The 27879-nt window shown below is 41.7% G+C and overlaps 1 protein-coding gene across 1 annotated transcript in view; it reads right to left on the bottom strand.

Annotated features, from left to right (window-relative positions):
• FAT3 (FAT atypical cadherin 3) overlaps positions 1-27879 on the bottom strand; it is a 696814-nt gene that overhangs the window by 206238 nt on the left and 462697 nt on the right. Inside the window, exon 4 of the mRNA XM_060157887.1 lies at positions 5076-5137. Within this exon, the coding sequence (XP_060013870.1) occupies positions 5076-5137 (62 nt within the window). The remainder of the gene's footprint in view (positions 1-5075; positions 5138-27879) is intronic.

Below are 27879 nucleotides of genomic sequence, written 5' to 3'. Positions count from 1 at the left end.
TCTCACTGTTGTGGCCTCTCCCGTTGCGGAGCACAGGCTCCGGACGCGCAGGCTCAGCGGCCATGGCTCACGGGTCCAGCCGCTCCATGGCATGTGGGATCTTCCCGGACCGTGGCATGAACCCGTGTCCCCTGCATCGGCAGGTGGACTCTCAACCACTGCGCCACCAGGGAAGCCCAAAATCATACTCTTTTTGCAAACAAGATAAAGATTCACACGTAATTAGGCTGGGACTATAGTATTATTTAAATGGATATAACTTTTAAGAATAATCAAACTGCTGTAAGCTATTCAAACACGGGCCAGCTCTGAAAAAGAAATGGAACTGACAAGGTGTTTATTGAGGACAAGGAGAGCAGGGAGGGGAAAGAGTGTGGGGCAAACAACGGTTTAACAGAATAGTGTCCTACGTGCCAGACCCTCTGTGTAGTTCATTGATGAAGTAGGGATTAGTAGCCCCATTTTACGGATGAGCAAATGGAGGATCAGAGATAATTTAATTTGGCAAAGCAGATGGAGAGAGGCAGAACAGTCCACTCTTTCTGTCTCCAAGCCTATGCACTTTCCTGTGTGCTAATACCCACCTCCGTGATCTCATCTAGGAGTAAAATAAAGGTCTCAGAGTAATCATTCATTCACACACCCTTTATTGAGTGCCCCCTGCTTTCCACGTACTTAACTAGATGCTCTAAATAGAGAGGTGAGTAAGACAGTTGGTGCTGACAACACCCGCCACTGTCCGTGGAACACATTGTCCTACAGAGGTCACCCTGGGGACGTCTCACCTTTCATTTTTCTTTTTTTTTCAAGTTGAAATCTTTTATTTTGCTAAAATTTATGTATTTTGTAAAACATATTTGCTAAAATAGAATATAACCGTCCCCATTCTCTGGTTTCTAAACATTTAACCGCTGATGACTTCCATAAGATATTGTTCTTCATAGTTCAGATGCCTGATCTGAACAAATGTGACTCCATATTGGATCAGTTTATTTTACTTTAAACTTTGTATTCTATTGCTTCTGCTACAAGTTTAGAATGTTGCCTTATAGGATGAAATATACAGGATAGCCCATTCTAAAGCCTCTGCCTTTTAAAGGTATAACACTTCTCCATTCATATAGAGATAAAGTTGCAGAACAGAGAATAACATTTGTCTTGTTGGAGGAACATCATGTCTCTTGATTCATTGGCCTGTCATGCAGTGAGCAGTATGAGCTTGGACTCGGTAACAATTTCATATGCTCTTTACACCAACCCCATGTTAGAAACCACTATCCGCTCTTTACAGATGAAGGAAAGGGGGTTCAGAGAGTTGAGAGCCTGTCTAAGTTCTGTGAGCAGTGCCCACATATAACCTCAGGCCTGCCTGAATGGAACATCCATGCTTTCCCACACCACTTCCATGCACTATCTTGATAAATCAAGTTTCATGCCCGTAAGGAGATTAAATTTAGTAGGTGAGGAAACAATCTATACAAGTGATTATAACATAAGAAAGAGTTAGTGCATTTATTCCCTTATTTCACAGCTGCCTTCTCTGTTAATGAGGTAATCAGGGCTAAAGTCACAACCACTAAGCTAAAATGGTAATTCACCGTTTAGTTTGCGCATCATTTTCAACTTTGTGCATCTATTTGCTAGAATTAGCCTTCTACCTCCACTGCAATCATAACTGGCTATCAAGGAATGCGTATGACTTTGAATAAATGAGCTGAAAATTCCATAGTTTTGCACTTCATGGTAGGGAGAAAAGATCAGGCCAATATTTTCACATAACAGATTTCCAAATTAGGCAAGAAGTAACACTTAGAATTCACCAGAGAAATATAAGCTGTACTTGTGAAGTTTTCTGTAGTCCTTTGCTGCTCTTGTTTCTTTAGCAAGCTCCTTAGATTCTGGTAATGATAATCCCGTCTTATAGTCACAGATTTGAGATGAATGTTCTACAGACTCCAAAACCCTTACAGTGCATACACAGTCAAGCTAAGTATCTGAAATTAATGCACAGGCAGAGTACCCGCAGTATACAATTGAAGTGCTTTCCATCATGGGGATAGCAAACTATAAACAAATCATTAATGTCCTTCTGGCTACCTATGTAGAAGTGTACCTGCCAGGTCAGCTTCTAAATGGATCCTTTCAAGAAGAGTCCATTTTATTTGATTGGGAAGGAGAGATATGCAATAGAACCAGAAGGTTAATGTGAGTTTAAAAGGAGCATAGGGTTATCTTGGCAATTAAAGGCTTTCCAGGAGGTTAATTACCCACACCCAGTGCTTACAACTCACAAAATGTGTCAGCAGTTACAGAAATTTGTGTACAGCAGAGAACTCTCTTCTGCACTCTGAATGATATTATTTTACTCACTTTTTTTGCAGGGCTGAGTTAAAGCAATATTCTGTCCATGATCCATTCAGAAAAAAGAAATGAAGGCCATTCAAATGCTCACAGCAATGTTATATATATATATATAAAAAAATGTGGCTAAGAACTGTACAATTTAGAAAGTGAGAGCAAGACTGTACGTGAGAGAGAGAGAGAGAGAGAGAAGAGGAGGAGAGACAGAAAGAGTAGGAGATAGAGATTCAAGTGGTTTTTGAAAACCTTAGCAGGGTAGTTTACCAAATGAAAGAGCACCTGTGATGGGGAATCCTGGCATGGGGGCAGAGCTGGGGGGCGAGTTAGTGTAATTCAGATGACCTGTAGGTTTTAAAATCTCTACCCTGGAAACTTCAGAAAACCCATATCTGCTTGCTAGCTAGAATCATGATGAGATTTGTATTAGACCCTCATCCAAGTCACCGTCATCTTTCACCTGGGTCCCTCTCAAAGCACCCGCCTTCCAGTCTTCCTGCTACGGAAGCCCTGTCCCAGCCCGATTCTGCTCAGAACGGCCAGTGATCTCTCACTCTGCAATCTTATCATGCCCCGACCCACCCTGCTTACTGGCTTTCCACTGCACTTGGGAGAAAATTCAGAATCCTTACTACAGCCCTATTTGCTTTTTCCAACTTATTTCCTACCACCTCTACGGCCCTCTAACTTTATACTCAATCACACTGGTCTGGGTTCTGTTTCTCCAACAGAACCTTGGCTTCATGTCACCAAATGTCACCTCCTCAAAGAGGCCCTCCTAACCGCCCCATTGAATGTTGCCTATCACCCCCTCATTTTCAAGCACTATTATGGAACCTTCTTTGAGTGGTCTCAGAGAGTTTGTGTCTGAAGTGATAGCATGTATTCATTGATCACGTGTCTCCCCATCCTTCCTGTTCATTCTGTATCCCTGAGACATAGCTCAGTCCTGGGGACACGGGCTGAGTCCACTGGTTGCTGCCTGTGGCTCCTTCAGCCCTGCAGTTGCCTGGAGCTACTGTCTGTCTTGGAGTGTGGAGATGAAGCTGAATCTGTAGGAGAGTTCAGGTATTGTGACACCATATGATAATAAAACCACAATGATACTAACTACGTTTTACTGAGCACCCGTGTTGTCCAAAGGACCAAAGTGTTGAGTGAGTATTCATGTAAGTCTGTAAACGATGTGAAACTGTTTAGGATTCTTTTGGGAAGTGTATTCAAATGCCTGGAAAACACTTTTGCCTCTTTTCCCTAGAGTCACACTCTGCACGCCCCCAAACACCCCCAGAACACCACCTTTCCAGGGACAAGGCAGTAAGTGATCTCAGGCAGATCCCCCAGTTAATGAGACACCCTCTGTTTTCCCTGCTGGGAGGTAATAGGTTCAACTACCTGAGAACATAGCCTCTTCAGGAGGCCCGGACACTGCTGCAAAGGAAAGAAGCCCATGAATATAACATAAGGCGTTTTTATTCTGGCAAACCGACTCTAATTCTGGACCAGGTATGTAGCCCATTAGGATGATTTTGAAAAAGAATTAAAATAATTATTTTTCGGCAGCCTGGAGTCTTTCATCTTTATGTGACGGTAGCAATGTTTTAAAAGGCTTATCACAAGGCTGCATAATAATAATAATCCTTTATTATGTGTAGTGCTTGAGGAGTTTTAAAAATACTTTGATATAAAATATCAAGTTTGATCCTAACAGAGATCCTTTGAGGTATATGGAGCAGCAATTATGTGCCACACTGAAGTCCAGGGCAATGAAACAGCTTCCAAGGCTCCAACCTAATCATAGCAGGGAAGCCCTAGGACCCAAGGCACGGATTCCTAGTCCAGTGTTCTTTAAATAAATCACTACTGGTGAACTGACTTAAAGGGGAATTTCAGAAGAGATCTGAGGAATGTGTGAGTGTGTATAGGACCTGTGGATTCCAGTGAGTGGTTCTTGGGACTGACAAATCATTTTAGCAGCATGGGCACAATAAAACAAAGCTCTACCTCCTAAGCACTGTCATCGGTTCGGTATCAGACTGTCACACTTAAATCGCCGCGTCATACATACTACCCAGGCTTCAAGCTTCCCAATAAAGATACTCGCTATGTATGGAAAGAATGTTCCACAAGACTCTTTCATATCTATTTTCTCATCCCTGGTCTTTTTTCCTCCAGAAATAATGCTCTTATAGTTTTTATTGCTGTTGTTTCTGTCTGCATGAATTATAGGAGCACATTTCATGGTTTCAGAAACAGTCTTCTCAGGCAGTGAATCAACTGGCAGCTTTCTCTCTCTCAATCCCTCTCCCAAGAAAAGAAACGAGGGGCTGAGCAGAGCACTTCTTCACAAAGAACATACTTCACTTTTACTGCAGCACTTCGGCCCACTCTCTTTTTACCTCTGAGGCCATGATGGCTTACAGGGCTCTGCTCCTGAACTTTCTTTTCCAGTTATTGACAAAGGGGCACAAAGTCCATACATCTGCTTGCTTTCAGGAAATGCAAAGTCCCCACCCTGCCATCTACTCTCTGCACACAGGAGTGCATTCAGAGGAATGCACCAGAAATCTCCAACTTCGGAACCAACCAGCCCAAGAGAAACAGCCGCATTTTGCAACCCACTGTTCACACACATTCAAGTTCCAGTTCCCGTGGAAGGTTAAAGCAGTTGAGGAAAAGTCACTTTTAATGAATACTGGCTCCCTCTAGGCGCTTACCTCCAGAAAATGTTCTGCCTGCTGTTCTCGATCCAATTTCCTTGAAGTTGTTGTAATCAGACCTGTGTAGAAATGAGAATATTTGACTTTTAAATATCTGGGGCAAGCAGCTTACTGAGGGTGGGAAGCAAGTCCAGTTAAAGCAAAAGCAAAAGCAAAAGCAATGGGGAACAGTATAACTGGCCAGTCCTTAGTGACAGTCAGATGGTCTCAGAATTATTCTTCAAACAAAATAAAATTTACAAAGAAAACTTGAAAAATTTGTTTCTCAGTTCTGCTTACCACATATGAGGTATTTTCATCACTTTGGGGATATGAAACCTCTCTAAAGAACCATTGTTTTTCTGGAACTTCAATGATTCATTTGCATATGACTGATATTCTACCATAGGAAACTTATTAAAGATTTTAAGAGTTCTTGAACAATTAATAGGTTGTTGAAGCTGATTAGAGGCAGGCTATAAAACAGAACTTTTCTTATTTAACATTTTTCTGCTTATATAATCTTTTTGGTTATACTTGACAAAGAAGGTTATTTCTGTAATAACTACTTGTACACATAATTATTTCAAATATAGTATCTCATATACGGAAGATCTCATATACTGTAGTTTTATCACTTTGTATTATTTGTTTAAATCTTTACACAAAATAAGTTCCACGTGGGAAATATCTATCTTTCCTATGAATGGCATTTCCCATAAATGAATCACCCCTTTGAGTATAAAGGCAAAGAAAAGGGAAGGAGAAGACAAAACCGTCAAGGACACCCAATTTGTCTATTGCAAGTTTTATTATGATTATTGTCAAATGGCAATTAGGACGTCAAATTTACATTCTATTTTTTGATTCTTCAATGCCCCTGAAGATAAGACACCATGGACTGGGCTCCTTTCATGGCATATGCTGATTGACATGAGATAACAGAGAAATCACATGCAAAGCTCACTCCCAATGCTGGTGAGGTACATGAAATATAGAAAAGGTATTTTATCGAAATCTGCTGAGGAGCTCACGTTTTTGTTTTCAGATAGCAGGTGGGAGTAAGACTACCAGAGGTTAGATGACTTCACATGGCCTTCAAAATAAAATCCCACCGCAGGTAGCATGGCTGTTTACAAGCTGACCCTGAGACAGGAGGGAAGGGCACAGGGCACAACCTTTCAAAGAATGACATAGCCGTTGAGGATATAACAAAACTGGTTAGAACCGATTAGGCCCAAGATGGTGGAAGGTTAGACTTCCAGTAGACCGTGAGCCTCCTTATATGCTCATTGTAATACATTAGTATCAGCTAAATGACACACCCACAGGCACTATGACAGCTCTGAGGCTAACCTTAAAAGGCCAAATAGTGAGTGGTGCCCAGTTCCTGGAAATCCCCACCCCTTCTCTGTAAGTGTTGGAATAATCCTCCCACTTTGTTAGCCCATGAAATTACTCAGCCTGTAAAAATTAACCACCCCGTATTTCGGGCCACTCTTGCCTTCTGAAATGTACCGCATTCTGTCCATGGAATGTGTATCTCCCTAAATACACCTTCTTTCCCACTTAGTTCTTGGGGCAGAGCTCCCTTGCCGGGCCACTTATATCCCTCAAAAGCACCCTATGTTAATAAATCTACTTCTTACCTATCACTTCACCTCTCTCTGAATTCCTTCTGTGCAGAGACATAAACAGCTTGAGTTTTAGTAAGTCCTGACCCCAGGTGAGTGATTTTAACTAAAAGACAGTGGGTTCGAGTTCCAGCCCGTGAGTTCAAGTCCCAGTCTGAGTTTTGGCTGGGTTCGAATCCCATCTGAGGTGCGATTGGGTTCCAGCCCCAATCTGACCTCTGTGGTTTCAAACCCACTCCTCTCCACTCTCACCTGTCCACACTCCCCACGGGAGGGAAACCCACATTCCCATTGCATAAATGATCTGCCTCTCCATGAATGCTTTCTGGAATGTGCCCCACTCATCCACAGATTTTTTCGAATTTAGCTCAGGTGTTAGCTCAGGTGTTGGAGAGGTGACCCTCTCTCTCAGGGTTAAGGGTCCACCTGATAACATACTAACAGAATGAGTATACTCCACCACAGTATCATTCCTGGCCTTTTACTGCAATCCTTTGCTCATATGTCTATATTTTACCGCCAGACAGGTTGACAGAGTGACTTCATGGGAAACACCTGCCTTCCGATTCAGAAGCCCTGTGGTCCACCTAAGCCCCTGGCCTAAAACAAAACAGGAAGTTCATTAAGGATCAGTTGACAAAAGTTGCTGTAGAAAAGATGGATTATTCATATTCTAATCTTCAGTTTTGCTACAGACAGACTTAGAAAGTGTTTGTTTTGGAGGGTATTTTTTTGTGTGGGGGGAGAGTATCTGTGGATGGGGAGGGAGTGTGTGCCTTTAGTATTCATTTAAACCATTTCCTAAATTCCTCTATGGGAATGGCACAGTGCTAGGCACTTCTGAACTATTGTCAGAGTTGACAGAGAGAAGACCGTTCTCAAGAGTTTCAAGGGAGAGAATGGGTAACTTCCCTTTCTCTAGCTACCCATCAGAACCTCCCGGGAAACTCAAAAAGAGATCCTGTGCCCCACTCCATCCCTCATTTACTGTGTCTAAATCTCCTGGGGTGATACCTTGAGATGGTCCTCTGATTCTAAGAGAAGGCTTTCTGCAATTCCACTATCCTTTGTTGAATCTCACTATGACTTTTTATTGACATGAATTTTTCTGCCCATCCAAGAATGAAATATACCTGAGAAGCTTTAGCATCTGGATCAGACCTTGGGCTCAGTGTGTGTGTGTGTGTGTGTGTGTGTGTGTGTGTGTGTGTGTGTGTGTGTGTGTGTGTGTGTGTGTGTGTGTGTTGGGAGGGTGAGCGAGGGGGGGATGGAGATGTGTGAATGCACTGGTGCACTGAGGTGATAAAGGAGGAATAAAGAGGAGCCTGCTCTCTGAGTCATGTTGACTAAGGGTCAGCTTGGTCGCACCAGGGAGCATCTAAAGCACAAATCTGATGCCTGCATTTTCAGGCCATGCTAACCCAGAAGATTATATGTCACGGTGGCTCTTTCCAAGTGAGATGTAAGTGTGTTCTCCAAAGGGGGTGGGAGGCTTTCACAGACCTCACCACCTCTTCAGGGGGCATCCTCTGTTAGAGGTCACAACGGGAATGAGAAATACTTGTTATATGGAGGCTATACACAGGTGAAAGGGCTGTCAGCCTCTGCTCTTGTTCGCCTGCTGCCGTTCCAGGAACAAAAGACCAGGAACCCTTTTGCCCTCTGTCTGCACTCCCCACCCCCTGTGGGGATCTCGTGTCATTTCAGGTCCTCCTTGCCCAGGTCATGCAGCCACAGCCCATTGTGGCATGACGGTGCTCAGGAAGGAGGTCAGCTTCCTTTCCCGATTATCCTGAGGGTATTTCTTTAGGAAAGCCACTTCGTTTCACAATGCCCAGGTATAAGTGGGAGAGCAGTGTGTCTCCCTTCCATCTGCCTACCTCCCCCAGGATGTGATTTTCACCTATTTATCAGCCAACAGGGAAGAAGACAGGCTTCCTGAAAAGTCTGAAACAACATAAACAGTGAACCTGGAGCTGTGAGAAAGCCAAGGAGTTTCTGTTTGTGGAGGAAAGGCAAGGAAACCTCTGCATTTCTCTGGGTTTCTATCACCTTTATTTTCACAGATCTAAAGTAAAAGGCAGGGGAAAAAAATCTAAGTCAAAAGTGAAAATCAGGGCTTCCCTGGTGGCGCAGTGGTTGAGAGTCCGCCTGCCGATGCAGGGGACACGGGTTCGTGCCCCGGTCCGGGAAGATCCCACATGCCGCGGAGCGGCTGGGCCCGTGAGCCATGGCCGCTGAGCCTGCGCGTCCGGAGCCTGTGCTCCGCAACGGGAAAGGTCACGGCAGTGAGAGGCCCACGTACGGCAAAAAAAAAAAAGTGAGAATCAGTAGGAAATGGGACAAGTTGGGGCAAGGGACAGAGAGTAACTTCTAAGGGGTACAAGGTTTCTTCTGGGGCTGATGAAAATGTTCTAAAATTACAGATTATGGTGATGGTTGCATAGTTCCATAAGTATTCTGAAAACCATTGAATTGTATGTTTTAAACAGGTGATTGTTACTGTACATAAATTATGTATCAGTAAAGCCAGATTGTTATTGTACGTAAATTATGTATCAGTAAAGCCATTTAAAAATCAGTAGGAGATCACAAACTCTGCCTTTTAGATTTGAACACGTCTTTCATGTTTGGAAAAGACAGATCTTTTTTTTTTTTAATTCAACCTGCTTTTTAAAATTAATTAATTTATTTTAAATCTTTGGCTGCGTTGGGTCTTTGTTGCTGCGCACAGGCTTTCTCTAGTTGCGGCAAGCGGGGGCTACTCTTCGTTGCGGTGCGCGGGCTTCTCATTGCGGTGGCTTCTCTTGTTGCGGAGGACAGGCTCTAGGTAACCGGGCTTCAGTTGTTGTGGCACGTGGGCTCAGTAGTTGTGGCTCACAGGCTTTAGAGCGCAGGCTCAGTAATTATGGTGCACAGGCTTGGTTGCTCTGTGGCATGTGGGATCTTCCCAGACCAGGGCTCGAACCCGTGTACCCTGAATTGGCGGGCAGATTCTTAACCACTGCGCCACCAGGGAAGTCCCTAGAAAAGACAGAACTTTAAAAATACTTAAACGGGGGCTTCCCTCGTGGTGCAGTGGTTGAGAGTCCGCCTGCCGATGCAGGGGACACGGGTTTGTGCCCCGGTCCGGGAAGATCCCACATGACGCAGAGCGGCTGGGCCCATGAGCCATGGCCGCTGAGCCTGCGTGTCCGGAGCCTGTGCTCCGCAACGGAAGAGGCCGCAACAGTGAGAGGCCCGCGTACCGCAAAAAACAAACAAACAAACAAAAAAAAACAAACAAAAAAAACTTAAACGGTTGAATGACTAAGTGAAATAAGCCAGGCAAAGAAAGACAAACACTGTACGATATCTCTTACATGTGGAATCTAAAAAATACAACGAACTAGTGAATATAACAAAAAAGAAGCAGACTCGTAGATATAGAGAACAAACTAGTGGTTACCAGTGGGGAGAGGGGAGCAGGGAGGGGCAATATAGGGGTAGGGGATTAAGAGGTACAAACTATTAGGTAAAAAATAAACTACAAAGATGTATTATACAACACGGGGAATATAGCCAGTATTTTATAATAACTATAACTGGAGTATAACCTTTAAAATTTGAGAATCACTATATTGTACACCTGTAACTTATATAATATTCAACATCAACTACACTTCAAATAAAAAATAAATTAAAAAATACTTAAATGATTGAGTGAATGAATGAATGAGTTAGTTTAGGAATCTGGTAGGAAGAGGGGCTGGAATGAATAGAGCCATCAGGTTTGTCCATGGGGAATCTAGAACATAAAAATAATGAAAGGTACATTTTGGGTTAAAGTCACAACCGGTAGTTATTTGCACTGAAAATAAACCTTGTTGTCAAGACACAGCCAGCTAAACTAAGAAGGGGCAAAAGCTTTCTTCCTTCTAAAGTTGTGTACTTAGGATGAGCTATGGTGCTGTAGCTGCACGGTATGTTTTACAGTCAGACAGCAATGAAGTGAGCCATTCCTCCGGGTCCAGAGGAATTAGTCAAAATTGCCAAAGCTGCATCTTCCTTTCTAAACAACTTTGCTGTAGCTGAATGTCTTAGAACAGGGCAGAAACTGTAACAGATCAATCTCCCTCTTCAACTGCTCTGATTCATCACTGTGGAAGGCACCCTTATCCTGTAATCTCTGCAAGAGAGAGGCGTATACATCACACATGTAACTGTAGACCCATTGGGCACAGTAAGTTGGGGACTGACATGATGAAATCGAATTTCAAAGATAAATCATAGGCAAGCTTTTGAATGTGGTTTGGAGATATAAACAAACACATCATTTGATATAATTACATATGCAAACCTCCAATTTAGGAACCTCCAGTCCTAAGTGAATGATACGCTTTAAAGAGGACGGGAGAGCATATGGCTGGAACCGTGCAATTACTTTAGAAAGGACTGTTTTTGATTTTTTTTTGTTGTGGAAATGGGGGAATCTAATGACCTTTCTGATAAACAGTCTGAGCATGAAAATATGGCTGCCTTTTCCAAAAAGAACTGAAAATGTTCTATGTAGTTATGGTCAGAGAAGTGATACTTGTAAGGATGACATATTTCCCCTGCTTTTCCGGCCTGTGGGTGTCCTGGGTCTCAGCTGTGTAATCTATTGCCATGACATTGACATTTCCCTTAAGTACTGCTTGAAGCAGTGTAGGTCTTAGCTGTTTCAGCATAATTTTCCAGGACTGTTGGAAACTGAGTTTGGTATTACAAATACAAATGGAGTATCAGCCCTGTGAGCTACAATTAGTGCTTACTCTCTGTCTTTTTTCATATTCAATTTCGTCTGCTTACCATTTCTCCATGCCTACCCTGGCTATCTGGTAAACCCTCTCACCATCCTTCCAGATAGTTCAAATGTCACCTATCTGCAAAGCCTTCTCTGACCTTTCCTCCTCTAGCATGTGGTAAGTAACTCATCTATTGTTTGGATCTTTTTCTAGACCACAGTTTCAGGAAGGCTTTGGGTGGTTCACCAGTCGAGCTCAGGAACCTCAGTCAGTGCCTATTATGTTTGTTGAATACAACAGTACTACTAGTGCAGCACCCAATATTTGGCTCTAATTATTTGTTAAAGAGTCAATTTTCCCTAACAGGATATAAGTAAACGTAGTTCATAGATCTTATTCATCTCATGTCCCTGGCATTTAATATAGAACCTGGTACATTGAGGGTATCAAGCAAAACTTGTTTGAATGAGGGTGACATGAATGCAGTCTCTCAGAACACTCAATATTGTTTTGTTTTCTTCTTTTCTTAAAAAAATAAATGTATTTATTTATTTATTTTTGGCTGTGTTGGGTCTTCGTTCTGGTGTGCGGGCTTCTCACTGTGGTGGTTTCTCTTGTTGCAGAGCACGGGCTCTAGGCATGCGGGCTCCAGTAGTTGTGGCACGTGGCCTCAGTAGTTGTGGCTCCCAGGCTCTAGAGCGCAGGCTCAGGAGCTGTGGTGCACAGTCTTAGTTGCTCCAAGGCATGTGGGATCATCCCAGACCAGGGCTTGAACCCATGTTCCCTGCGCTGGCAGGTAGATTCTTTTTTGTTTTTTAACATCTTTATTGGAGTATAATTGCTTTACAATGTTGTGTTAGTTTCTGCTGCATAAAAAAGTGAATCAGCTATATGTATACATATATCCCCATATCCCCTCCCTCTTGCGTTTCCCTCCCACCCTCCCTATCCCACCCCACTAGGTGGTCACAAAGGAACTATCTGATCTCCCTGTCTTATGCAGCTGCTGCCCACTAGCTATCTATTTTACATTTGGTAGTGTATATATGTCAATGCTACTCTCTCACTTCGTCCCAGATTACACTTCCCCCTCCCCATGTCCTCAAGTCCATTCTCTACGTCCACATCTTTATTCCTGTCCTGCTCCTAGGTTCATCAGAACCATCTTTTTTTAGATTCCATATATATGTGTTAGCGTACGGTATTTGTTTTTCTCTTTCTGACTTACTTCACTCTGTATGACAAACTCTAGGTCCATCCACCTCTCTCCAAATAGTTCAGTTTTGTTTCTTTTTATGGCTGAGTAATATTCCATTATATATATGTGCCACATCTTCTTTATCCATTCATCTGTCAATGGACACTTAGGTTGCTTCTATGTCCTGGCTATTATAAATAGTGCTGCAATGAACATTGTGGTACATGTCTCTTTTTGAATTACGGTTTTCTCAGGGTATATGCCCAGTAGTGGGATTGCTGGGTCATATGGTAGTTCTATTTTTAGTTTTTTAAGGAACCTCCATACTGTTCTCCATAGTGGCTGTATCAATTTACATTCCTACCAATAGTGCAAGAGGATTCCCTTTTCTCCACACCCTCTCCAGCATTTATTGTTTGTAGATTTTTTGATGATGGCCATTCTGACTGGTGTGATGTGACACCTCATTGTAATTTTGATTTGCACTCCTCTAATGATTAGTGATGTTGAGCATCCTTTCATGTGTTTGTTGGCAATCTGTATATCTTCTTTGGAGAAATGTCTATTTAGGTCTTCTGCCCATTTTTGGATTGGGTTGTTTGTTTTTTTGATATTGAGCTGCATGAGCTGCTTATATATTTTGGAGATTAATCCTTTGTCAGTTGCTTCATTTGCAAATATTTTCTCCCATTCTGAGGGTTGTCTTTTCATCTCATTTATAGTTTCCTTTGTTGTGCAAAAGTTTTTAAGTTTCCTTAGGTCCCATATGTTTATTTTTGTTTTTATTTCCATTTCTCTAGGAGGTGGGTCAAAAAGGATCTTGCTGTGATTTATGTCATAGAGTGTTCTGCACATATTTTCCTCTAAGAGTGTGATAGTGTCTGGCCTTAAATTTAGGTCTTTAATCCATTTTGAGTTTATTTCTGTATACAGTGTTAGGGAGTGTTCTAATTTCATTCTTTTATATGTAGCTGTCCAGTTTTCCCAGCACCAGTAATTGAAGAGGCTGTCTTTTCTCCACTGTAAATTCTTGCCTCCTTTATCAAAGATAAGATGACCATATGTGCATGGGTTTATCTCTGGGCTTTCTATCCTGTTCCATTGATCTATATTTCTATTTTTGGGCCAGTACCATACTGTCTTGATTATTGTAGCTTTGTAGTATAGTCTGAATTCAGGGAGCCTGATTTCTCCAGCTCCGTTTTTCTTTCTCAAGATTGCTTTGCCTATTCAGGGTCTTTTGGGTTTCCATACAAATTGTGAATTTTTTTGTTCTAGTTCTGTGAAAAATGCCACTGGTAGTTTGATAGGGATTGCACTGAATCTGTAGATTGCTTTTGGTATTATAGTCATTTTCACAGTGTTGATTCTTCCAATCCAAGAACATGGTATTTCTCTCCATCTGTTTGTATCATCTTTAATTTCTTTCATCAGTGTCTTATAGTTTTCTGCATACAGGTATCTTGTTTCCTTTGGCAGGTTTGTTGCAATGATAAATGGGAGCGTTTCCTTAATTTCTCTTTCAGATTTTTCATCATTATTGTATGGGAATGCAAGAGATTTCTGTGCATTAATTTTGTATCAGCAGGTGGATTCTTAAACACTGTGCCACCAGGGAAGTCCAATATTGTTTTATACAGAAAGGCCACAATGGCCCCAAAGCATGGGAGTTAAAGTTACCTGAATGCTTTCATCCATTCTTTGAATAATTTTAATGTTTTCCCAACTTTTGGACAACCTCTTCTGTGCTGATAGTTGGAGATCATTAGAACAGTTCCTGATAGTCTTATTTTTTAATTTTTCAGTGGCTAGTTAAAGATTTCAATCTTTAATGTTAGATACAGGGGCTACTTGCCCATTCTATGGTTCTCCAACATCCTGGTTTCTATCTAATTTATGGGGAAAGGTGGGCAAAAAATAATACAGTAGTATACAACATTTATTGAGTACTATGTACCAAACACTATACTAAACAGTTTGCATATGTGACCTCATTTAATCTCACAAGAGTTCAGAGACACAGCAACTATTTTGACTCTGTTCAGAGTAGGAAACTGAGGGAAATAACTTGCTCAAGGTCAGCTATGACTGAGCCATTATTCAAACTCAGGGACTCTAACTCTGAAACTTCTCCAATATGTTCCTAGCAGAAAAGGATACAGAGCCATGGCAAAGCCACCTGCGTAGGAGCCAGGAGACCTGCGTCTCAGTTTCACCTTGGTCAGTAACTGGCTATGAGATTTGAGCCATCACATCTTTTTTTTTCTAGACCTGTTTCCTCATCTAGGAATATCCTGAAGTCTCTTTTCAATGTGAAGAGTCTATAGTAATATAGAAACATTACAAGGCGATCATTCTTCTTCTTCCTTTCCTGCTCCCTCACTGGACCCCACTTTCTGTTATGGACCTGAGTCCAGCTGTGCAGGACATGGGAGGGTCACCCAGGCAGGAACAAGAGGGGCTGTGTTCTGGTTTTTATTTATCCACAAAATCAACACTTAAGCACTCATATGCATATTTCTAAAAGGAGCAAAATAAAAACATCAGTTAACTATGAATGTATGTTTTTAAGTAGGAAAAAAAAACAACACTGTTGTTATTCTCAGGTTTATTGTCTCTTCCACAAGATTCTAACTTCTAGAAATGTAACAGAGAAGAACAAACCTGACTCCATACTGGATCTATTCCTTTAGCTCTAGGGCTCTGCATCTGGGTAAAAGAATGTTGCCTATAACCGGAAATATATATGATAGCCCATGTTTAAAGGCTCTGACCTTTAAAGGCATAACACTTTTCCATTCATATAGAGATTAAAAAGTTGCAGAAAAGAAAATAACAATTGTCTTGTTGGAGGTTTATAGGAATATTGTGACTAGATGTGGACAGCTGCGAGAACAGAGGATTCCTGCACCAAGTAGTTTGCAACAACCAGCCACACCCCTTCCCCTTTTAGAATAAAAGAAGCCTGATCAGGTAAGTTGGTTCTTTGGGACACTAGTCCACCATCTTTTCGGTCTGCTGACTATCCAAATAAAGTCACTATTCCTTGCCCCAGCAATTCATCTCTCGATTTATTGGCCTATCATGTGGCAAGCAGTAAGAGCTTGGACTCCGTAAGAGAAAGTCTTTTTCTACCTCTCATTTCAGCCTATTAGGAAGGCTTAAATATTCCCTATAGTATCTACAGATGGACATCAGACTGTGCACTGAATTAATTCAAAGAGAATGAAATGGACACAGTACATGAAAGTTTCAGGTTGTAGAAAAAAATTAAAGTTGAGGTGAAAACACATATCAGGTTTGCTTAAAAAAAGACTAAATAATGTTTGTTTGGACTACATGATGTTTCTTTCAAAAGAAAAACCAGAAGGAAAAAAACATATACATATGGGAGGGGTTAAAAAAAGGATTCTGGGAACTGGCCCCATCAGGCATTCTTCTTAAGTAAGGGCTGTTTCATTGGATGTAAAGATTTGGAGTTGCTCAATTGGGCACATAGTGCTGCTATTAAATTTCCTTCAGAAAATCTGGGGACTTCCTTGGTGGTCCAGTAGCTAAAGAATCCGCCTTCCAATGTAGGGGATGCAGGTGCGATTCCTGGTCAGGGAACTAAGATCCCACATGAAGCGGGACAACTAAGCCCTCGCGCCACAGCTACTGAGCTTGTGTGCCTCAACAAGAGAGAGAAAACCCACGTGCCACAACTATAGAGAAGCCCATGCTGTGCCGCAACGAAAGATCCCACATGCTTTAACAAAGATCTCACGTGCTGCAACTAAGACCCGATGCAGCCAAAAAATAAAATAAAATAAAAAAAATTTAAAAAAAAGAAAATCTGACAGGAGAAATCATCGATGGAATTCTAAGCCTGCAACTTGGACTTTTCTTTATAAATAGTGATTTCCAAGATGCTGATAGAAGTTTTAAAGCTGTATAAGTGAGAATGCATCTTAAACCGAAGTATGAAAGACCTTGTGGGTCAAACATGATTCATAGTTGTTGGTTTTCTGTCACAGGTAACTTTCACTTATTTTTCTTTGCAAGCCAATGGATAGAATTTCCCAATTCTGCCTCAGCAGTAGGGAAATCGCAGGCAGTTCTCTCCTGCCAGAAACACTTTCCCCTTTGGATACAGTATTCTGTAGGTACTACAGGTAGCAAAGGGGAAAAGCCAGCTTGTAAAGGAAAAGTGTTCATGCTGGCTCATACCTTGCACCTTCCCTTCAGGCCTGGATGACAGATGGACTTGCCTGCAGCCTGGAGGGAGAGTTCTGAGGTTCAGGCAAATCCCGCTCCCTCACTGTGCTACTCATTACAGATGAAATCGATTGGGGGATCTGGGTCAAGGCAACCTGTCATTAGAGTGAAGGATAGGATAACAAGGGAGGGGTAATGCTGAGGATGTATGGTGGAGAATATTTCCAAAAGCCATCTCCTCTGAGTAATTCTCTCTCATACAAGGTGATCCTGCCACACGCACCCCCCACACACACACACATGTACATGTACACACACATACACTTAGGACCGGAGATGCTGTGTACGAGCCTCATTTTGCCAGAATACCTGGATACTTACCAGTCCCATCTGTTCTTCCCTCAGTTCCTTGCCTCATCACCAATCCTCATGGCTCTCTCCCTCCCAGTCTCACACAGCCCTCCGGCTCTGCCTTCTAATTCAGCCTAGATGAAGAAGTATTTGTGCACCTGAAGAAGTCTCTAGGCGATTTAGCTAAACCTTGAATGCCATATTGGATTTCTTCAGAGAAATTAAGCTACAGATGGTGAACCAATATTAGGGATGTCGCAAGAAATGATGCCATTTTAGGTGCCATTAACATACCACTGATGTGTGTGCTCAGATGTGCAATATGGCGCACGTCTCCCCATTTCTCTTTCTGCCAAGATATATTTTTTTACAGAATTCTGAATATTGGATGATCAAAATAAGGAAGAAGTGGCTGGCAATCTAAATTATACTATATGGATGGGTTTTAAAGATTATCTAGCCTGAGAGGCACCATGAACCACCATCATGTACCATCAAGTAAACAGTACTTAGGCTGTGACATCAGACTGCCTGACTTCACATCCCCGTTACCGGCCCTAGGCAACTGCCTGTTCTTCAGTGAGTTATTTAGCTTCTTTAAGTAAAATGAGGCTTATTAAATTAAATAATCAATTTTAAATGCTTGGCTTGGTTCCTGGGACATATTAAATGCTCAAAAATGTTGCTCTTATTATTAGTTCCAAGAATAATGCCTGGAGTATCATATGTGTTCAATGGTCTAATCTTGCTTCCTTCCCATCTTGAGATTCCCCTCACATGAGTCTGAACATTGGGGCAACAAAAATTGTAAACTTTCTACTTCTTACCCTGTCATCTGACAGATAAGGAAACCAATGCTCACAGTTTAAATAACTTGTTCAAAGATATATTAATAAGAAATCCTTCATCCTTTAACAATCCTTCATTGTTAAATTTTATTGAGAGGTGAGTGTATATTCTTATTTCTCAAAGTGTGACGTGGCTTCGCAGCATCAGAATCACCTGGGAGCTAAGTCAGAAATGCAGAACTGCAGGCTCCTCCCATACCTCGGTGATTTGTACCTATGCTAAATTTTGAGAAGCCTGACTCTAGACCATTGCTGTGCACACTTGGCTGTGCACTGGAATCACCTGGGGAGCTTTAAAAAATACTGATGCCAGGGTCCCACATCCAGACATTCTGAATTATTTGGTATGGATGGGGGCCCAGGTACAGGGATTTTTAAAAAGCTCTGGATGGTTGTAACAGTAAGCCAGGGGTGAGAATCACTGTATATGCATGCAGTCGTTACCAATAGGTGCTGGGGTTATGGTAATTGGTTTTTCTGGCTTATCTAAATGGTCTAGTTTCTCCACAATGAACAACACTCAATTTTATAATATAAGATAATTTGAAGGCCAGTAAAGTGAGACACCTGGCACATGGACCCCTGCATATCTTCCTATGAATTCTGCAAGGTTCTATGCTGAACCCTCCAAGAAGAGGACTAAACTATGTTTGCCAGAGCTGTTCTGACTTCACATCTGCTACAGGCCTGGTGTCTTCCCCTAATACACTGGATTACCTCAGCTACAGTTTTCCTTCTTCACCCTGACACACCTTCTTATATTGTGTTGCACGTTTCCTAGCATCTTCTGGCCCTCAGGATCCTCAGAGCAGAGGTTAAACCCCACCTCCGTGGTGATGCTACCTCTCTCCCACAAAAGCATATTTTTACTTGAGACACCGTGGGAAGAGCCAAGAGGATACAAGAGTAAGTCCCCACATTTGCCCTCATGAAACTAACAATCCAGTAAGGGAAACAGACATGTACGCAAATAACTATGATACTAGGTGCGAGCAAAACACCCTGGACAACTCTGGGTGCCCTGAAGAAGGATTACTGCAGAATTGTGCAACTGGAAAAGATGAGGGAATAAGTTGAATTTGTCCTGGTTTTTAATGGTGAATAAGATTCTAACAGAGAAGTTGGAAGAAGTTAAAATGTCAAATCTGTAGCTAAGAATCATGAGACAGAAGGTTAATGAAAAAGGTAAATCTAGGTTTAAATCTTGGCTCTGCTATTTCTTAGCTGTGTGACCAAGGACAAGTTACATCACTTCTCTGATCTCAGTCTTGTCATGTCTGACGTGGGGATAGTAATAACTCCCTCATAGGCTTTTGGTTAAAAGTGATCCAGATGAAGTGCTTAGCATGGTGCCTTGCACTTAGCAGATGTTGTTTTGAAAAATAGAAACAGCATCTATAAAAGGCAGTGCATTACCTTTAATTTGTATTAAAAACCTGAAGAGCACTGGGATGCTATTTCTGATCACATTTTAAAGGAACACCTTATTGTCTCTAGATTGTTCACCTCTGACAATGTCTAAAAAATGTAATAACCAAACAGCTAAAAGCTGAAGTTTCCTTCTGCTTATTCAAATGAACGCTGTAAAGTTCATTAATTTCTGCCACACTCCAGAGGTGTGAAAGCCACCACTGCACTCCCCTTAGAAATTATTTCACTGCAAATAACGTCTCTACATCTGTTTTCACATGACAGATAAAATCAGGAGGACGGTTAAAGTGCAAATTACTCAGAGGACGTGCAGAGTCTTGAAAACACACACGTGCTTTGTAGGTGTGCAATCCTTTACAATCATCTCTGCTCTATGAGGTCTTAGGTAAGAGCCATGTTTTGAAACCCAATTAAAAACATCTGGGAAAAACATCACTTGTTATGGAGAGCTTTGAAAGTTATCAGAAGACTGACAACACTCTTTTTTTTTTAGATATCACACATTTTCCAGTTAATTTTCACATAAGTCAATCCTTTTCTTTTGTCCTAAATTTTTATATACACTGTTATACCTTATTACTTTTCATTCTACCTAAACCTTATTACTTTCCATTCTACCTATCTGAGAATTTGTAATAGGTCTGTGGCTGGTTGAAGTTTACCTTTGTACTACCTAGGTAAATTAATAGGGTGGAAAGTTCTCAGGGGAATATTTAATGTACTCCAGACAAACCATTTGCAAAGCACTTTAAGAACCCCCATTTTGATGTTCTAATTGCAAATGGCCCACGTAACTATTCATTAGAGTCCATCCAAGCAGGTCTTTTGTTTGGCAACATTTTGTTAACACTAGCATTAACCTTATGTGTTTATTTGAAAGCAGGAAACGTGTGTTTCCTGAAATATTCTAGAATCTGCATTTTCAACTTCTGTTAAATCCTCCTCAATGAGAGTCTGAATTAATGGAATTCCACGGTCCTTCTCTTCTTTGGGAAGACTACCATCTCTTGCAAGAATGATGAAATTTGTGCTTAATCATTCATCAATGAATGCAACGACTTTGTCAAGCCTTTTAGAATGTTGTGTGCCTTTAAAAATGTTGTGTGCCTCAGTTTCTTCCTCTGCAACATAGCAATGATTTAATGGGGAAGCAATTAACTTCTTCCTTACTATGAATAACATATGCTATTTTTTCCTTTATAAATATAAGTGGAAATAAAGGCGGAATTAGAATCCTTTCTAACTCCTTGAGAAAAATGCTTTATCAATTCAGGGAGGAGTTGTATACTCCCTCTACTCTTTTGTAGAAAAATTTATGAACAATTCCATTATAGCTTTATCACTTTGTATTTTGTTTGCGTGTTTGTTTTCTTCAATAGACTGTGGCTTCTCCAGGCCATTGTATTTTTACTCATCTAATGTTTGTTAAAGGAATATCTTTTAAGAGCCTAGGCTTATCTGTATATCTTTCAAAGTTCCTGGCATATGGATGGTGATCAATAAATATTAGCCTATTGGATGAATAAACTATGCTACTGAAAATGTGTATGGAAGTGTGTGTGAACATAGGTGTGTGTAGCACCACCCAAAGCAGGTAATGGTCCACATTCATGGGAATGATCACTCAGCATTTATATTGTGGCTTGCAAAGCTTCCATGCCTTTTGGAAAAAGCTTCCAAATAAATTCTAAATGGAATTATATGCTGTGATAATTAGTATTTTGGATTTTTACCATACAATGTTACAAGTTCATAAAGCCATGTTTTTTGGTATCTAGGTCAGAGTCTGCAGTCTGTGTGGCTAATTGAGGTTAAGGGGGGGAAATGGCAGATTGCCAATGCTAATGAGTTTTTCATTACTCTTTCTAACATGTATTTTATTCCTCTTTTGCCTTTACTTTTTTTTTTCTTTTGCGGTATGCGGGCCTCTCACTGTTGTGGCCTCTCCCGTTGCAGAGCACAGGCTCCGGACGCGCAGGCTCAGCGGCCATGCCTCACGGTCCCAGCCACTCCGCGGCATGTGGGATCTTCCCAGACCGGGGCACGAACCCGTGTCCCCTGCATCGGCAGGCGGACTCTCAACCATTGCACCACCAGGGAAGCCCTGGGGCTAACAGTTTGTACTGGGTGTGTACACAAGACGTACCCATATAAAAAACCAGCAAGCCAAATAAAAACACCACCCATGTTAAAATATCATCATCTTTGCTGGCATTCTGAGTAATTCAGTATCTTCCGAACAAATGGCTGTGCATACAGAGTCTGAGAGTGGATTTTTAAACCATTCAAAACAGTGTCAGTCCTTCTTTCTCAGTGAAAATGAGCTCAATTCTGCTGTGGTTGTAATTAGTGGATAATTAGTACTTGTACGTGTCGATGCTACACGCGATGGAACTGGTGCCCAGTTTAGCACCCATTCAACAAGATTATTTAATTTTGCTGCAGTTTTCATTCTTGTGAGTCACATTGGTGCCCTGGCACTAGAAGACCTGGAACTCAAGCTAGACTAAGGTTTGAAATTATATTAATGGGTTTCATTTTTCCCATGGAAAAGAAAATTGCTGGAAGGTTCTGCATTAAAAAACCAGAGCAGCAGACAGGACAGAGGGCAGGACGCATTGTAGTGTCTCATCAGCCATTCTAGGCTCTGAATTTTTAATATAACATGGACTACAGTTTGAGCCCGAGTGTTGGCTTGGCACCACTGGGGTACTTGCCTTCAGAGAACGCTGACAGTACTGGCGGTGGATAGATAATTATAGCTAAACTGTTGAAGAAAGGTAACACAGGGGCACAGAGGAGTCAGCCTTGATCTCCACCTGAGAGTGCAAGGGAAGCCTTCCCATGATGACTTCTCTTGGTTGAAACAGCAGTTTGCCAGCTAGACACGGAAGAGAGGACCTTTCACAGTATTCTGATGGGACAGGAAAAGTGCAGTAGGGAAGAACAAATCTGACTCCATATTGAATCTGTTTACTTTAACCTTTGTATTCTATTGCTTTTGCTACAAGGTAAGAATGTTGCCTATAGCCTGAAATATACAGGATAGCCCATTCTCAAGGCTCTGATCTTTAAAGGCATAACACTTTTCCATTCATATAGAGGTAAAAAGTTGCAGAATGGAGAACAACATTTGTCTTGTTGGGGGTTTATAGGAAAGTTGTGACCTGACCTACGTGCACAGATGCAAGAACAAAGGATTCTGACACCAAGAAGTTTGCAGCAATCAACCACACCCCCTCCCCTTTTAGTATAAAAGAAGCCTGACTTCTAACTCTGGTAAGATGGTTCTTTGGGACACTAGTCCACCATCTTCTTGGTCTGCTAGCTTTCTGAATAAAGCTGCTATTCCTTGCCCCAACACATTGTCTCTCAATTTATTCGCCTGTTGTGTGGTGAGCAGTACAAGTTTGGACTCGGTAACAAAAGCACACAGACAAGAAGGACCCCAGTCCTGTTTCAAAGTTACTTCAGGACACCTTAGGGGAAACCTTGGAATTTTGTATTATTTATTGTTGGAAATGGAAAGAAAATAATACCTTTTTTCTTACAAGCATTCAGTCAGTCAGCTCTGCAAGGTGCTCTTTTAACTTTTAACATGGAAATGTTTTTACAGCACTGTAGGTGACGATGGGCAAAGTTCTCTCTCTACTTCTGTCAGACTCAGAAAAAAGGGACCAAGACTAAGTTGCAAGCAAGTACCTGAGCCTAACAAAGTGACAGGTCGGGAATGCTAGGAGAACGTCGGTGAGTTACCATTTAAACAGAGCTTCCTCCCCACTCCCTTTGCCTCCTCTAGGAAGCAACACTTTTGGAAGGTGGGCAACCATCTGCCCAAGACTATTCTGGTTTTAGCATCAAAAGTCCCAGTTCTGCATCCCAAGAAACCCCTCAGTCTTGGGCAAATCAGGACGGTTGGTCGCCATAGTTTTAGATCACAACCGAACGCCAGGTTTCTGCAATGAACTTATTCAAGCAGTAAATTTTCAAGGCCAGACACATCTTAAGAGTGTTTACTACTTGGCCTGGTATCCCCCTTGGGTTTGCAGATGAGGAAACTAAGGCCCAGAGAGTGGCAGCACCTTGTCAGATTCCACAGTGCTTAGCTCCAATCAGGTGATGGCCCTGCTCAAAACCACTCAACTGCTTTATGACTTCTTTTTGTCTTCCTTCCATGATCACACATTTTCCTAATAGAGCTAACAACTGGCACCGTTTTCTAATTATTCTCCATGTGGCCAGTGGTGTGCTGAGCACTTTACATGCAACATCTCATTTAATCCTCCTAACAGTTCTAAATTACTGTTCCTAAATTGTAAATACTATTATCATCCCCATCCCCATTTTGCCAATGAAGAGATGGACTCTCAGCAAGACCAAGCAACTTGCAGAAGTTACACAGTTAGTGAGAGATCTGAAACTTGATCAAGTTGTCTGACTCCAGAATCCTTGTTCTTAACCACAAGGACACAAGACTTCTCTTCTGATTCAATTTTATCTTCCACTATTTCATGTAAAATGACTCCATCATTTAACCAAAATATTTGAAAAAGCATAGGAATGATTTTGTTTATTCTGTCTTTCATTTTGTCTCTCATTCATTATTCCATTCACTGGAAAAGCATCTTCAGATAAGTGTCTATACTTGCTTTTCAGTTCCCAGTGGGTTCGGGGCCACATCAAATCTTTCCATTACAGTACTGCTTCAGAAAAGTGCAAATTTAGTGTGTGGACAGTGTTTTTGTCTTAAGCCATTGAGCTGTTGTATGATCAATTCAATTAAGTGTCACTGGGACCCCTGCCCCCCACAATTAACCGAAGGATACCCTACAGGGATCCAAACACCATGCTTCTCTTAAGAACTCTGCCAAGACCAGACCCATATAATTTGGATTCTGCTGGATCTTCTCTGAGGGTTTCTGTCCTTAGGTTCTGTCCTCTTCCATGTCTCCTTGCTCATCTCTTTCTTTTGAAAGAAAGTCTTCACACTTAACAAATTCAACTCAATTCACCAAAACATTGGTAATTTATCACTAGATTCCAGCTACTCAGCAATTCTTCCTTCACATTGAACATGTAAAGCTTATTTCTGCTTTAAGCCTTTGCCCTTGCCCTTCCCTGGGCCAGGATCCATCTCCCTACACCCCCTCCACTCCCCATAGCTGCAGGGCTGATTCCTTCTTCATCACACAGACCTCAGTTCAAATATCATCCACAGAGAGAACACTTCCTTTCTCTGATCACCACATCTAATATCTCCCACTCCTTGTTTTATTTTCTTCTGACCCTACTGTCTGAAATTATCCTGTTTGCCTACTTGTTTACTTATCTATTGTCTGTCCCCTTCTCTAGAATATAAGCCTTGCAAAGGCAGGAGCTTCGAGTTCTTATGCACTGTCATATCTGCCGCACCTAGAAGACTGCCTGGCACATAGTAGTCCCTCAGTAAATGACTGTTGAATGAAAGGAGAAATGCCTCTATGAAAAAATACTTGTAAACATTGCTGAAGCTCTCCTGTCCTTGCCTTTAAATATTTTGCATACTTTTCATTCTACTTGCATTTCCCCAGTGAACGTTTTCGGTATGGGTTTTGATTACATGACTAAAAGTTTCTGGATGCTCTCCATTTGGGAACTAGCCTGAAGGACAGTGTCCTAGCCTGAAGGACAGTGAAGAAAGATCCAGGTTTGGTTCCAAGCTTCCCCACTTCCCAGCTAAATGATCTTGAGCAAGTGACTCAAACTCCTTGAGCTTCAGGTGCTCAAGGCTCCTGAAAGCACCTATAATGCAACAAGGAAGGACTTGATGTGCTCCTTACTCTCTCCTTATATAGTTATTAAGCATATTTAACTTTTATAATTTTACCTAACTATCTGTCCATACTGAACAAGTAAATGATGAATTTGAAAATAGGAAGAATATATGGAAGTTCAGGAAAATCTTAGAATTCGCTATTCTCTTTCAAAATCCCAGGAGCTTGGAGTGTCAACTGTCAGGAAAGGTCTGTTACAAGTTTGGTTCCATAGCAAAGTCTGGAGGTCAGCACCCTGCTGGCCGGAAATTCCAGGGAGAGGACGTAACTTCTACCACAGACCAAAGAGGCTAGTGTGAGGGTTAAGCGATCTAATCTCATTTGAGTCAATGGACTGAATTAAAATCTCAGAGTTGATGTTAATCTCCTGCAAATGAGATCATCAGAACAGCTCTCTGCTCCTCTGGGCAGGCACCTCTTACATCCATATCCCTTCTGCTCAGTTGTAATTTTTTTTTTTTTTTTTTGGCTGCTCTGTGCAGCTGTGGGATCTTAGTTCCCTGACCAGGGATCGAACCCAGGCTCCAGCAGTGAAAGCACCAAGTCCTAACCACCACTGCCAGGGAATTCCCTCAGTTGTAATCTTCTACCTGAGTAAATGGGCTCCTCTGTGGCAAGCCCACAGGTAGAAGTTTTCAGCTCTCTCTTTTTTTTGACCCTGCCCCTGGTGTTTTGCTAAGGGCATTAGTGGCCTTTGGTAAGAAAGGCGGCAGCAGAGGATAGTGGAGAAAACTCCAGGGCCCAGAGAACAAGGCTAAACCCCAATTTCTCCCCTTATATACTCTATAATCTTATGCAAGTCACATAGCCACTCTGATTCAGTGTCTGCATTCTCACAGGGATAATAACAACTTCTAACCATGTAGCTCATCCATTTATCATCATCCCTGCCACCGTATCTTCGTAGCCTATTGAGTACAAAGTCTCAACCCCACCTGATGTTCAGCCCCTTTTGTGATCAGCTCCCAGGCTTCCTTTCTAGCCCTAAATCTCCTCTACACGGTTTCCAGACATAGGTTTTAATAAATGCCAGTTGAGAGAATGAATGAAAATGAGAGGCTCTAAGTAAGACAACTTTAAAAGAGCTATTTCAAATAAAAAGTGTTACTTTAACAAAAATAGGACAGTGATTAAAGTCTCTTGGTTTTCATATACAGAGATATGAATAAAAAAGGTTATATAATAATAGACTCTACAGACATTCTGTAATTAAACAGTCATGCTTTGACTAAGATCCACTTCTCCTAACCGTACCTATTTCAAAACCCAGTCTAACTTTCATCTCATTTATGGAGTCTACAAAAACGTATTGAATGCCTTTGGGCTATGCACCAGGGGTCCTTAACTCCTTTGGGAAATTTCCACGTATGACCATTTGGGTACAACGCCTGCCACTTCATGTGCCTGAGCGGGAAGTGTCTTTGTGGCAATGATGCTGACCTCAGCCAAATCTAGGTTAAGATGACCAGAATCAAACAGACTAGATTCCAGTCCAAGCCTTGCTCTTTACTTCCCATGTGCCATTGGGCAGACTCTCTTTCCTCATCTGTTAGGTGGGGAATAATACCAACCTTTTATGTCTTCCTGTAAATATAAATTACGATCATACACATAAAAGCATGAAGCATGAGGGTTGGAGCATAGCAGGTGACGAGCCCATGTGAATACCTGCCTTATCCTGGCCTTGGCTGGACCAAAACTAAACCACGCATTGGTAGTGGAGCCTTCATCTTGGTGCAATGCATCCTATTACAGCAAAGGTAACAACAGTGATCATAGGCCAGAACAGATAGCTGCCTTCAGTGCTTTACAGGCATTCCCTGTTTCTTTTTTCTGATGCTTGCAACCTCCACCTCTACACTTATTGCCTGCTCCCCTGTTATTACATCCCGGAAGGGATGTCACAAAAGGCTGCTCCTGTCAAGTGGTCTCAGGATGAAAACAGAAAAGACACGAGTATCCAGGCAGCTGCATCCTCTTATAACTTTCTCACCTGTGAAAGCAAGAGGCTGGAGGCATCACCCCAAATCACCCGACTGACCTAAAAGGGGAGAGCGTTTGTTTTTCTCCTGCGAAAACTTTTAACAAGCAATAATATGAGAGAAATCAATCATGTGTTTAACTCCTCTAGGAAGGATTCTTAGCGGAGAATACAATCAAGTGAAATTTAAGTTCAATTTGACCCAAGTTCTCATAAGATAAACACTCCTCAAATGGAGGATGATGGGAACCTCATTATTTAGAATTGGACAAATAACCTACGGCAGTGTGATTATAACCTGGCAGCAGCTCCGGTTTGCTCAGCAAACTGTCTGAACCTCTACTGGGAACATTTAACACCACATGTATTTTGAAATCACAGGCTACATCTACAGGCAATAAAGACTGTTTGTTATCTCTCAGATTCATTGCAGTTGCACAAACACCCAGTTAACTCAGCTATAACACATCTGCCCAGAGAAATATTTACTTTTGGAGCCTCCAGGGTGCTCTTTAATTTTTTCCTAATTGCTATCCATTGAGTTCTAAGTTTAAGTGCTGTTGAGATGGACTTAGGTCCTATTTCTATCCTGAGAAGTTCACT

The sequence above is a fragment of the Lagenorhynchus albirostris genome, chromosome 9 (assembly GCF_949774975.1).
Source record: "Lagenorhynchus albirostris chromosome 9, mLagAlb1.1, whole genome shotgun sequence".
NCBI classification, from domain to species: Eukaryota; Metazoa; Chordata; class Mammalia; order Artiodactyla; family Delphinidae; genus Lagenorhynchus; species Lagenorhynchus albirostris.
Note: the sequence above shows the minus strand (reverse complement) of the source record. Positions and strands in the feature narration are given on the sequence as shown.